Source organism: Lissotriton vulgaris, chromosome 1_1, assembly GCF_964263255.1.
Source record: "Lissotriton vulgaris chromosome 1_1, aLisVul1.2, whole genome shotgun sequence".
Lineage (NCBI taxonomy): Eukaryota > Metazoa > Chordata > Amphibia > Caudata > Salamandridae > Lissotriton > Lissotriton vulgaris.
The window spans coordinates 2,139,601,481-2,139,616,197 of NC_141685.1; the positions used below are offsets into that span (position 1 = coordinate 2,139,601,481).

At 42.2% G+C, this 14,717-nt stretch overlaps 1 protein-coding gene across 1 annotated transcript in view; it reads right to left on the reverse strand.

Moving 5' to 3' along the window:
* TTLL12 (tubulin tyrosine ligase like 12) overlaps nt 1-14,215 on the reverse strand; it is a 222,671-nt gene extending 208,456 nt beyond the window's left edge. The window contains exons 1-2 of the mRNA XM_086922258.1: nt 13,978-14,215; nt 3,528-3,703 (exon numbers count right to left, since the gene is read on the reverse strand). Coding sequence (XP_086778384.1) covers nt 3,528-3,703; nt 13,978-14,112 — 311 coding nt within the window. The 5' untranslated portion in view covers nt 14,113-14,215. The remainder of the gene's footprint in view (nt 1-3,527; nt 3,704-13,977) is intronic.
* Nucleotides 14,216-14,717: the final 502 nt, after the last annotated feature.

Below are 14,717 nucleotides of genomic sequence, written 5' to 3' on the forward strand. Positions count from 1 at the left end.
AAATCCCTTGCGATTATCGATCATGAGGGCAATTTGAAATTTCAGGACAAAGCAATGGTTGTCTCCGTTTTTACAAGTTACAAAAAAATCTTCTCTTTCTCCAGAAGAGGTGTATAGTTCAGCCGTCACAGCTTGCATTTTATTTAGGATCAATTAGTGTTACCAGCCTTTTCTTGGGTATGCTGGGTATCTTTGGAACATGCTTTAATGTGGTGCAAAATCCCTGAAATTGTAACCTTATTTCAAAGGTCAGGAAAGTCTTGCACACATGCATAGCGGAGCAGAGAGTAGAGTTGAAAGTCCTCTACATTGCTCAGAGGTTTTTTTACAACTGTGTAACAAAATCACTCTAGGTTGATAAAACCCTACACTCGAGCCCACCATTACTCTCTGAAAATATGTGGCTATTGGCAGGCCTCCTCATCAGAAGAGTACTTTCAGGTGTTCATTCTGCTGCAAGGCTCCTACTCTTTGGAACTATTTTCCTCAGGAATTGATCTGGCGAAAGCTACTTACTTTTCCGTTACAACTTATTGTTTTCTAGTCTTTCAAGAGTTGGTTGGTCTTTGCTTTGTAAGTCCTTGTCTTAGGATTGTGTAGTGCACTAAGTTAGCTGTTCTAACATCTAAAGGACAACGTACAACACACTTCAAATTAGATTAGATATGAATGGTCGGATTGAAAGACTTAAGAATCATTTAAATTTAAAGTGAATGTGTTCTACGGATTCAGCAAAAACTTGCTACTGAAGGTAGAGTAGATTCTTAGTAATTGAGGCACCTTCGGCACAGGATAATGTATGGCGGCGGTGTTGTTAAATGTCAGTGTGAGGGCCAAAATCTAAAGAGATTAACAGCTTGTGCATTCACTGAGAAATCTTGACTGGGTATTACATATTTCAATTAGAGGAATTTCAAGTAACACAAAGTATATATATATATAGGGCGGCAATGGAACAACATGCAGTATTGTACCTCAGATACATTGATGATCTGTTTTTTATCTGGAGGGGATCCAAAGAGAGTGCCGCTAATTTCGTTGATGGATTAAATATGAATAATTTAAATCTGCAATTTACTTCAACGATCAGCAATGTCTCTGTCAATTTTCTAGATGTTGAGGTATATGTTGCCAATGACAAAATAGAAACTAAGTTGCATAGAAAGGTTACCGCCGGGAACACGGTACTGCATGCTTCTAGTAGCCATCCTCACCATTTGATTCGTAGCATCCCTTATGGGGAGATGCTACGAATAAAGCGCATTTGTAGTTCTGAAGAAGAATGTAACATTGCCCAACTACAGTGTAAGACTCGCTTTCTTGAAAGAGGGTACAGTAACAAAATGATAGACGATGCCATGAGAAAACAATGAAAACAAGAAGGGAACAACTATTAGGAACTTGTCCTGTCCCTACGGTTACAACAGAAATAGTGACCATACCAATAGAAAAAATACAATGTAGGGCCATTGTTACGTACAGCCAGCAGCATGCTGAGATACGCAGGATTTTCAGCAAAAATTGGAATCTTGTACAAGGAGATCCGATCGTAGGGGATCTGGTACAGAACAGACCCGAGATCACTTTTAGAAAGTCCATGTCTCTAGGCAATGTGATTGTAAGCAATACCCTGGACGTCCCAAAGAAGTGGTGGGAACGGATTGCGGGCTTCAAAAAAATGCCAAATTTGCAAAGCCTGCAAGCATGCAATCAATAAGACCCATTACATAAGTCCTTTCCATGAAAAGCCCATAGCAATCAAACAGAAACTGGGGTGTAAGACGGAATGTGTGGTATATGTGTTGGTATGTCCATGCGGACTACAATACATAGGAAGTACACGTCTCCCTGCCCACAAACGCATCCTACAGCATCTAAGAGCTATATCTGGGAAGGACCAAGCTTATCCGGTAGCGAGACATTTCGAAAACTGTCACAAAAGCAACCCAGAGTTGTTAAAATACTATTTGGTGGACTCTGTCCTACCATTGAGGAGGGGAGGAGACAGGGACAGAAAATTACGCCTGCTTGAGACCCGATATATCCTCGAGTTTAATAGTAAACACCCTGGGGGGCTTAACAGCACGGAAGATCTGTATACCTGCCTATAATTGGTAGATGATTGTCAGCATTGTTCTTTCTCTGATTTGTTTAACTTAGATGAAACTTCATCAATATTTTCAGATCATGTTTGGTAACCTGCAAAAATCTTATCAAATAAGTAAAATGAATATTTTAACTTTTATTCTTTAAATTGCACATTCACTTTAGTTTTGACATATATGCAACCCTAAGGATAGTAACGGGCTAAGGAACATACACGTGATAATCGGTTGCTTAATGTCTGGTTTACCTCCAACACCCACTTGGGTATTATCGTTTTTTTGAATATGTCACATGTTGCTACTCTGCGACACAATATACCGTAACTGTTGCAAACATTGGGTATCCTTTATACATATGGTACTTGCTAAAATGAAATATATGTTGCAGGACCAATGAGGCTTATTCAATATAAATTTCTTGAGGTATATTTATTGTATATTATGTAAATATATGAATTTAAAAATGAATAGTATTTATATATATAGTTATTTATTTTTCTACAAAAATGAATGGTTTTAGATATTTGATCTATAATATATGAACTTGTGGCCTCTTTCTTTGATACCCCAAATTTAGTTCTTTGGTATATTGTAAATAGATGACAATTGCAATTTATGTTGGACATATGACTACAGATGATAAACGGTCACTATGCCCTGTATTTAATTTTGTGGAGTATACCCCTTTAAATGCAAACGGGAGGTACCGCTAACCATGTGACCAATGATGCTATTTAAGTTACTTCCTCCTTCCTAAACATGACATGTGATCAAGCCTCGGCTGAGGTGAAACGCGTCATGACGACTGGTGGGCTGTTATTCTATCACGAATAAAATTCACTGGTAACAAGAGCACGGAGTTTGTGGCTTTACTCAACTTTCGTTCCTGCTGCACGGCGTGTTACTGTTGCGCTGTGCTGTGTTGTTTCGAACTCAACGCAATATATATATATATATATATATACACACATACTTTTTAATGAGTTTCACGGGTTGTGCATTACATCAATTTATGGCGCATTGTGACATACACAGCGGCAGGATCACACTTAATCACACATAATTGCTAGCAAAAATGCAGAGGTTTGCTGAAAAACATGCTTGCTCGCCAAATAGGAGGTTATTGGTGGTGTGGTGCCATGTATGCAGTAAGTTCTGCAAGACAGAAAACAAAAAGAAAAACCAAAGAGTAAGTGTAACAAGATTTGCATAATTATTGTCTCCAAAGGTGGCACTATAAATAAGCCCCAAAGGTCGGCAAAGCATCTTCTTAATAGCATAAAAAGTGGTTTAAAAGAGGTCAACTCACTTGTTCTCACAATATCAGTGTAAAGGCTTGTAGAATATTCTTGAAAAACTGAGGGGACATTACTAAATGACATTTCACATTCAGACGCACCAAGGATCAAAACAGTAATTTACCAGTTGGGGTTAGATGCTTGAATCCCATGCTCGTTGGTTACAATCACTTTGTAACAAGGCACATTTCCAGGGTTCGGTTTCTTTTTCTCTTCCTCCATAATTTCTTCAATCACTTCACCCTCATCTTCCATCTCCTCCACCAGCATGATCCCAAACATCTCTCCAGCATCGAATATCTGTATATAGTAAGAAGGATCTGCATTACATTTTGGTAGCTACAAGGAAACAACACTGATTATGCCACTTTAAACTGTATCACTAATTATTTACAACAATACAAAACACAGATTACAATTTATAAAATACAAAATGGCACCACTCGTACACTGATGCCATACACCTAAGACGCCATAAGCTGAGATGGGATGTGGGTCTTAGCACAAATAAGTAATGATTACAGCCCTGACAATTTCACGCAGGGAAAGGGTAACTTTGTAAAAGCTACTTTTTCTTAACATTTATTCAAATTCCGACAAATACAAAATTGGATCCTTATTAAAAATAGTTGCTTATTTTTCTAGCTAGTTCTGTTCGAGGTACAGTTTTAATCTGTACCCTTGTTTTCTACACAGGTAAGTTATGCCTGCCACAGCGAAAAATAGCTATTGGATACTAGTCAATGTAAGGATATTTTAATATTCAATTTCTACATGTCCTACTTTTAAATAACATGCGCTCTGGTTTGTGGGCTACAAGGGCCACATACTGGTTACTAATTACTTTTTAAAAGGAAGGTTTTTACCTGTCAAAGGTTTCATTTTGACATTCAGCAGTGCACGTTTCACACTATTGCAATCAGGAAACATTTGCAGGCCTGGAGCCAGGTGTGCACTGCCACTGTAGTGGAAGGCACAAAAGGTGTTGGAGCCCACAAGTAGCATTTAACTTCCAGGCCCTGAGTACATTTTGTACCATATTGCTAGAGACTTACAGCCACATTAAATATAGCAATTAAGAGTATGCTAATTTGACCATATTTAATGGAGCATGATGGCATGCAGCACTATGCAATCACTGATCTCCATCTCCAAGCTTAAAGAGTGTTCCACCTCCTCCATGTTGCCTTAACGTGGTTCCCACAGAGTACACAACCTGTAGCATGGGAGCATGTGTAAAGCTGGGGCAGACAGCCTGTGGAAATAGAAAAGAAACTACACAGGTGAAGTCATAGCAATTGAGAACATACTTCTAGAAAAAAATAAAAAGGAGAGAGGACTAGTCCTACAGTAAAACTAAAAGCACGTACGGCCATACTCAGGAAGGAGACTGTACAATTCCCTAGCAGTAATGACAAAAAGTTTCAATTCAATTAATGACAGATCCAAGGAATATGCTAGAAATTTACTGTTTTTCTCACAATAATCAATAGAAAATACTGGCTACTGGAGGTAAAGTGCACAGAGTTCTAAGGCCAACATAAATACAGGGTGCAGTAAAGGGCAAGAATCTGCAGTAAACAAGCAGAATAGGTGGATTTTCTATACAAAGGTTTAGTAAGACAATGTGATTTTATGTATGGCTCAATCTAAATAATCTGTGCAGCATGAAATCACATGAGCTCGAAAGCATTTTTCATTTGATCAGAATTCAAAGTACAACCTGATTATTTATCGGGTGCGTTGTAGTCTGGTCTCATGTTAGAGATTGAGCTACCGCCCTTTAACGACCATTCACACATTTGGAATACTACATTTACTGAAGTTCCGCTATTCCCAAAATTGCTATGCCTATACATTTGTGGTGAATCAGTGAAGGCTCAAAGTTCCATGTGCCACAAATAGGGTTCCTTGTTTTTAGATAAACCCAATTATCAACATGTAAAACTTTCTTCATCCTACCTTACTCACCTTCAATGAAAATAAGTTGGGCAACACAATTGTTTCTTTTGCTACTTTTCTCGTACGATTGCATGAAAATTGTACATTTTTAAATATAGAGCAGGCTTCAGAAGCACACTTAACACCCTCCTGCTAAGCCAAAGCCTGCAACATCTTGCCAGGCAACTTTATAAATTAGAAGAAGAGAAGGGTCAGCACAAGGGTCGTTTTTAATCAGGGAAAAAAACAATGTAAGAAATTAACAGGATTAAAGCTCTTAAAAATGTTACTTACGTTCATGGAATAGATATTAATCAGTATGTGCAGCTTATGTGTGTGCTGCAATATGTGTTGTGTAACTCAAGTGTTCTCCCTGAGATCAAGTCACGCATATTTACTCATTCAAAGGTCATATGTTCATTTCCTGCACCAGGTGGATGTTAAGATGGTGCTCTGTGGGAGCACAGCTGCTACTCTAATCCACTGGTTCAGAGAATCTCGGTTTGGCATCCTCTCAAATGTTAGATTACACTTCAGAAAAAATGTGCTGATCCAAGAAGCTGAACCCAGAGGCACAAGTAGTCTGTTCCCATAGCTTTCCAATGTGGTTAGGCAAAGCAGAAGGAATTCGATCTTTAAGGACATTCCTCAGGAAGGTGGAAGGGAAGGCTCAGATTCAATAACCTGGCATAAATTCAAACAGTTCACTGTGTCACCGCCTCCAGCCCGAATAGTGCCAGTGGTGCTGACACCACTGCCTCCCTTTCCCCACTTGATGGTGCACAGCATTTAAACAAATAATTTTGCCAGGCTGCAAAAGGATGCAGTAACTGTTTTTGTGCATGGGATGCGAAGAGTGGCCGAATGGTTTTTGTCACTTCCTTATTCGGGGCCTACAGCTTGAAGCACAGCAAATTTATTTGGTCAGTACTGAGGCTATGTGCTCCTACGATAATTGATCCATCTAAAATTGCAAAAGCCATACTACCATATACAAAAAAAGTTGTTTCAATTTTTAATATTAAGACTTCAAGTCAAGATTAATTTTAAGGGGAAAAAAAGTATGCGAGCTCTGGCAAATTATGACAGGAGTATGATGTATGGCTATTTAGAACATGACATGAGACACATACATCACCACAAAGCTGTCTTCTAAACTTCTAGACGAAAGCGAATATGCACAATTACCTATTATACAGCTAGTTTCGAAACTTGTAGAAGTTCTATCCTTTAATTAGCAGAGTGTGAGAAGATTAACCCCGCCTATGAACAAGTATGATCCTGAAAACTATGATAAACCGTTGCATGCCAGAAGATTAGTAACAACGCCAACGCAGGTTTCAGACTGGCAACAGTGTGCTTGAACAGAACAATACATGTTTGTACGCCTACAAATAGGAGAAGACCGGTAAAACTGGTTCTAATTAACACCACACAGAGAGGAAAACCATGAACGGAAAATTTAAGTTAGTAAAAGTCAATGTAATCGTTCTAAAAAACATTTCTCATCAGAAGAAAGGCTTAAATGCTCAATGACAAAAGATAACTGTGAACTGCATTTGTTCACTAGAAACACAAACTGAACCTGGAGCAGCCATATGTAAGTGAACGGTAACAAGATCCGGAGATTACAGAGTAGGTCTACTCGATATATAATTCATCAAAATCCTAAACTAAATTGTATGTGACCGTAGAAGGAACCAAAGGGACAGGTCAAACAGGACTGCTGAAGATATTGTAGCTATAATGGGGCGGGGTCTTGGTGTTAGAAGTTTAGGTCTGATGGGAAGGGGTGGATGCTAGGATGTGACCTAAAGGCACGAGTTCGTAGATGTGTGCAGAAGGCGCTACAAGGGAAAGAATCATTGGACACACGCATGGGATGTGATTGAGGAGGGGGTAGGATCTAGAGTTGTATAGAAGGATGCATCAAAGATTCTAATAAGCAATTAGACCAAATTTTAAGAGTCTGTCCGTTTTAGTACATTTTGAAATGTTAAAGATTAGCCATTTACAGGTCAAGTCCTCAACAACAAAATGCAAGGTAAAAAGTGATCTGTAGCTCCAAGCGTGGAGAACGCAAATATGCATTTAGCATTTTCTCATTAATGTATCACCTGCTTCTCCCTCATGTACAAAGGGTGTCTTCTCTTCATGAGATCTGCATTTTACTCATGTATATCAAATTTTCTTCACTCAAATGTAAATAAAGCATGTCTTTAATGCTCGCAGGAAGGGCATTTCTGTCACCAAAAAGTGTCCACGTCCCACATCATTCACAAAAAGTATTTACAGCTTTGTGCATATCTGGGTCTTTCATTGTCAATTATCACGCGCTTCCCTCAATTAGTGTGTCAGTATATACTGGGTGTAAAGTTCATACTGCTCTTCATTATATATTCATTTCATACAGAATGTTCCCAAATCACCCTTCTTACATAGTCTGCAGCTTTCATTTGCATAATCGCTTTCAAACATACAGGGGTATCTCCCTTTTACATTCACTTAAATAGTTTGTCAACTCGATGTACATCACCACCTCACTACAATTTATATATAGAGCTTACATATTCCCATGAAAACTTAGTGCCTTGCCCCATTTATTTAGCGAGCTGAGCTAAATAAACATTCCCTATAATAAGTCCAGTCATTCACATAATACTTGAAATCCTCCTGATGGCAGCCTGTGCGTTTCATCATTATACGCTATTCGTGTATGGTTGGACTAAACTACAAAAAATATGCTACTGTTAAATATTAATAATAGTTCATAAGGGGTTTTTATACCTGCACAGGTTTCTTTGGGACACCAGTAAACGAGGTATACCTTTCCTTTCAGCATTAGGTACTGCAAGGTTTGTATTCTGCACTGTCATCCGTGTCGCGTATTTTTCGCCTCTTCCTCACCTGCTGGCTTAACCCCATGGGCGTAGGAAGTGTGGGGGACGCGGGGGATATGTCCCCCCCAGATTTTATAGTGGGGGTACACGGGGGACAAGGGTTTTGACAGACGAGGGGACCAAAGAATTTCCCCTCTCCCTTCTGTTATTCAGCAGGGCCATCTGCACGCGAAAGTGCTACCTAATGGCCCTGCACTTGACCTGCCTGGAGTCAAAGAGGCCACCCGCCCTCTCTCTTATTTGTTATTCTGCAGGAAGGCTCGGAGGCCTGGGGAAGGGCAGAGAAGGGGAAAAAACTGTCTCTTTTCCTTCATACCCATTTCTGTCTTTGTCTCGCTTCTCCTTAAGTTCTGATTTCAAGAGCTCTTATTACTCTCTCTTGCATCTCTTTTTCTTCATTTGTTTCTCTGTGAAATGGATCCAAAATAGGCGGACACTGACTGGATATTTCCTCATTTACTGACCGTTTTATAATTCCAAAGAAAAACCTCGGGACGGAGATAAAAAAAATGAAATACCTAAATTAAGCAATACAGAGTGGTCAGCAGACAGGCCAGATTGTTATTTACACCCACACACATTAGCGCCACTTTACGGAGTTTGCCAGTGAAAGCGCTACTTTCTTTTTTTCTTCTTTCTTTGAACAACATTGTTTTCCCACGGGAAGTGCACAATTTCTAAAGGGACTGCAATACCTGGTTGAGGAGTGGAGTGAAAATGTTTAATATGATCGTTTTCAACTGTTTTAATAATTTTAGCTTATAAAATGTGTACTGCGGCTCTGTGTTCGGGGATGTGATTTATTTTTTTGCCGAACTGCTCACATTTTGAAAGGATATAAGCGATGGACATTGAAACGGGTCCCTTCCTGGTCCGGTAGCCATGTCCTGAATTTTTCAGGCAAAATCACTTACTGATTTCTGAATAATGAGTTTTAAACTGTTACGGTAACCATGTTGTTCCTGAATACAGTTCACATGACTTGCTTATTCTTGTATTCCCTATGAGTGTTTGTTTTTTCCAGGGTGCTATTCATTTTTTTTCAGGCAGCATTTTACTGTGTTCTAGTGCATAATTTGAATTTAGTTGCAGCACAATTGAGTTGTAGCTGAAGGCAGTGCAAGTTTCTCCCAGTGGGGCAGTATGGTGTTCAGTGTGGGAGAGGATATGGCACTCTGGCCAGAGCTGCTGAATTCGGAACTGGAGCACCATTTTCAGCCTTCATGACCAGTCCACCAGACCACACTCCTGACAGAGCTCATTCCGATGCTACACCTTAGAAGGCCCGATAGACCTTAGAAGCCCTGGTGTCTTAACACCAGCAGGTGGACCCTAACGGTGGCAAGTGTGAGTTAACCTTGAAGGCCTGTCCACCACAATCCATACTGCAGTTCACCTCCAGTCTTGCGAGCAGGCATACGAAGAAGCACACCCTAGATTGACAGTGACTGTCACTGAGGTCACAAGATCCTTGAGGCCAGTCCACCGCATCCATTGGTACCTCAATTGGCCTTTTTCAGCAGTAGTGGTGCAACTTACCAGGGGTTGGCAATGTAGGATTTGCATGCACACCAAACCTAGGGGGTGAATATAATGAAGGTGGAACCGCCACGTCACCCCGTCAATGGCGGTCCCACTGCCATCGGTGACTGCATCAACGCCAACCATATCACAATGGCAGGTGCTTTCCTGGCGGTAGGAAAGACCAACCGCCACCCACCCTACTGGCTCCTTGAGCCTGCCAGTGCAGCGGAGGGGCTCTTTGTTCCTACAATGCTGGTGGTGCCTACCAGGCACCACAGTAGGGCATACGAAACCCCTTACCCACCAGCCTATACATGGCAGTTCACCCGCCATGGAAAAGTTGGCGGAAAGGGACATTGGAGGCCCATAGCGGGCCCCTTTTCCCTCAGCCCCCAGACATGGGACCTGACAGAGCGTCCGCCTCCCCCCTTCCGCTCCAAAACCACAGAGATAATTTGCGGCGTACCCCAAGGCTCATCCCTCAGCCCAACGCTGTTCAACGTCTACATGGCACCACTCACCCACGTCACCTGACAGCACGAACTAAACATCATCTCCTACGCTAACGACAACCAGCTGATCCTCTCGCTCACCAAGGACCTCCACACTGCCAAAACCAACCTCCACGAAGGAATGAAGGCTGTCGCCGACTGGATGAGGGACAGTCGACTGAAGCTGAACTCTGACAAGACAGAGATCCTCATCTTCCGCTCAACCCCATCTGCCTGGGACGACTCCTGGTGGCCAACGGCACTAGGAGCACCCACCAACCACGCACGAAACCTAGAGATCATCCTCGACCCCACACTCTCCATGACAAAGCAGGTCAACGCCGTCTCCTCCACCTGCTTCAACACCCTCCGCATGCTTTGCGGGATCTTCAAGTGGATCCCCACCAAAACTAGTAGGACGGTCACCCAAGCCCTTGTCAGCAGTAGACTGGGCTATGGCAACGCACTCTACACAGGAGCCCCGGCCAAACTCCTGTCACGACTGCAACACATCCAGAATGCCTTCACACGACTGATCCTCAACATACCCCGCCGCAGCCACATCACACCCCACCTGAAAGACCTGCACTGGCTCCCAATCAACAAGAGGATAACCTTCAAGCTCCTCACCCATTCACACAAGGCATTCCACGACACCGGACCGGCGTACCTCAACAGACGACTCGGCTTCTACACCCCCGCCCGCCAGCTCCGCTCCGCAGATCACGCCCTCGCCATCGTCCCCCGCACCCGAAGAGTGACCACCGGTGGCAGATCATTCTCCCACCTCGCCACCAAGACATGTAACGCCCTCCCCATCGGCCTACGACAAACCGAAGATCTTCTAACCTTCAAGAGACTCCTAAAGACCTGGCTCTTCGAACAGTAGCAGCCCCCGCCCTAGCGCCTTGAGACCCTCACGGGTATGTAGTGCGCTTTACAAATGCTATGATTTATTGATTGACATGTAAGTTTTTACATTGCAGCAGATGATGCAGCCAGCAGCACCTGCTGCAATGTAAAAGATAGGCACTGCGAACGCCATAGTGGCGGTTGCATTGTAATGCCTATCGTCGGGCCGCCACCTTGAAGGCCCGCTGTCCCATTCCCCAATTCGAAGGCAGACGGACTGAAGTCCGCCTGCCTTCGTAATCAGCCCCTAAGTTTGCAAACTTCATGGTCTCTGCTTCATGCACAAACACTTAACATGTGCAGCCTTCTTTCGGGCCATTGGAGTTAGGCAGCAATGGAGGCCAAAATTATGTTGCAGTGTTGACTAAATGATGCAACAATAAAAAGGCAGCAGCGTAATGCGGTGCATTTTATGATACTTTATTATTTTAACATATTTATACATACTAACAGCCTCTGCAAAGCTTTTGCCTCATTAGTACCTGTGTAACATACAAATGCAGCACAGGGAAAGGTGACCAGTCAACCTTTGCAAAGGGCCCTACACTTCACAGCAACATAAGTCACATTTCTTTTAGTAATTTTTGAACCGTTTGAGCTACAAAATTGTTTTGGGTCAAATTGTTAGATTATGCAGCAGATGATGTATTATGTGGCAAATATGATACAGCCATAGTTAAGTGGAATTTCTTTTCCACTTTACTTAATTTTGCCCCAGTATTGTAGTTGATCAATTTAGAAGTTCCCCAAACCCAAAAGTCGAGTTTGGGCACAATTTGGATTTTAAAAGCAGCCCTACAACAGAGGGCTACTTTTAAACTGGCCTCAGGCTTCAGCAGTGCACACATGCAAACGCAGAAAGGGCTGCTTGCCTCTAAACTGCCATGCCCTTATATATTCTAGGGACTTAAATGTAGTTCTAATCTCCCTGCCCTATTATGAACTAGGGCCTTATAGGAGAGGTCATGCCAATCATAGGGGTACCCTAACCCATAGTGCACCCTAGTGTATGTAGGTGTTTTCACAGTATCTTCATGTTTCTCTTTCAGAATAGCACTGGCCCTGGGCCTGTTCAGTCAGAGGCCAGGGTCAGTCAGAGTCGGGTACCACCAGTACCAGTCAGCAAAACGTTGGGGAGTGCCCAGGGCACAGGATGGCTTTGCAACATTAGAGAAGCACAAACTCAGAATTTAAAACATAAGACCATGGTTGGGGGTTCTCTTTAATAATCAGAATGGATTTCTATCCAAATGAACCCATTTTCCAACATTAGGATAAGGAAATACTGGGGAAAAATCATAATGTTCTAATATATACCTTGAAGTTTTCATGCAGCTCTTTGATGACGGTTAATAGCTCACTGTTCAATGTGAGGATTTTAACTTATAGACTGCAAATACCAACAGACTCTCTCAGACAAAGACAGTAACTCACTGACCAATTTACATGATATGCATTTTGTGATCTGCGTGGTACACGTTCTTTGCAGCAGGCATATTAACCCACTGTGTCTACTTTACCAAGAGTCAAAACTTCCACTAGACAAACCTTCGATCTCTCTCAATAAAGAACATTAATCACCAAAGTTATCTTCACATTTTTATTGCTGCCTGAAAATTGCTGGAGACCAGGAATGCAGCAGCAGGTACTTTTCAAATCATAATGCACTTGCAAACACGACGCCCCCACCCTAAGTCAGCCACCTATGTTTGCTTGGTGCATCAAGATGATTCATATACATGTTTTTTTAACATTTGGTCCGATTACTATATGAATGTAAATAACAATAAAGCATAAATGAAAATTGTTACAACATGCCCTTCCTAATATTTCACTTCGAAAGTATGCGATTGTATTTGTTTAACGGGCGGTGATTTGTATAGGGTCACTGGAAAGTCCACAAGGTTGTCCCTGTCCCCCCCAGAATTTTAGTGTCTCCTACGCCCCTGCTTAACCCAAATCAATTTGGGCACCACTGGAAGTGTATTTGGATTGTGTGCGCAGGCCGCACTTAAAGCAGTCAGTGGCTTTTAGCTTCCCATTGAAGATAGACAAAATGAGGCATTTAAGTGCATCTATTTACAAAAATCAATTACATTTTGTTTGCTTTAGATACTTGCACAAGTGCCACCATTGCCTACATAACGTTTGTTCTTGTGTTTGAGTGTCTGACATTTATTGCAGTATTATACCTCTACTTGTACTTTGTACGCTTTAGTAACTTGCACACATCACTTTTTCCGCCTGTACTGTACCGTTTGCTACCTCTTGTATTTTGTTTGCTCACAATTGTCACTTTTGCCTCCTGTAACTTAACGTTTGCTTTTGTAATTTGTTCACTTGTAATTTTCTCCTCATGTATCATTACTGTTCCTATTGTGAAGGGCTCCGACACCTTCGGGTAAAGTCCGCGCTATATAAAAACGCCTAAAATAAAATAAAAAGTAAACCTCATGACATGATTTCGTTACATGTCCATTTATCCCCCCACTACCCACTGCGTATAGCATTCACATTTTGTTCCCCTTACTTAAAAAGTGTACAATTGAGGAGGTTCGCTCAGAATGCACATCTTTAGGGTTTCCTTATCTTCTACATAGGGTCTCATGCACATGGCAGTAGCTCTGCTCCGTGGCCGCGTGAGAAAGTGCTGCAGACAGCAGTGAGTTGAGGAACACCTGTCAGGGAGCCCTCAGGCTTTCGCTGGGGTGTCTGTGCAGCTCGCAGAGGCTGCCGGGTATGTACCAAGAATTGGCACTACAGGTCCCATCACAATCCCACTTATAAAGAAGTGACTCCGACCCACCTCGTTCGCCAGCTTGTGATGCAGGCTCTCCCAGTAGAGCGAGGGGATCCCCGCCGCGCGCAGAGCCGGGGCATGCAGCACCACGAAGTCGCTGAACTCCATCTCGGGGCTCCGAGGGTTTTCCGCCTTCTCCATGTTGCCTTCGCTGGTTCCCACAGAACACACAAACCCTACAGAGTATGGAAGCGTCTGTGCACTGCAACAAGCAGGGACAGAGCTGGGGGGCGGTACACCCAGTGGAAACAGAAAAGGGACTACAGAGGCGAAGTCATAGCAAATGAGAACATACTATTAGGAAAAGTAAACGCAGAGAACAGACTAGCTTTTATTTATTTTACTTAAATATGTATGCGTTTTTATATAGCATGCGAACGCTTACTTGGGAACGAGATTGAAAAATGTCCTAGTAGTGAAGGAGTGTTTCAATTCTATTCATGACAAGGATGGGATGGTTATGCTAGACTTTCTCTACTGGTTTCCTCATAACAACCAACAAAACAAGCACTGGCATAGCCAATCGCTCTCGGCAATGGGAGTGCCTAATTAGGGCTATACAAGAAGCACTTTATTAGCACTTTATTATTGATACTACTTCAGTTTTGTTGCCCTGTAAAAATTATCCCCTGCATAAAGCGCTGCGCATTGGTGTCACTTCCTTTATGAAAGGCTCCTTTTATAGTCCCAAAAATATGTTTAAACATTGACTACTGTAATGACTACTTTGAATTGAATGTCTTCAA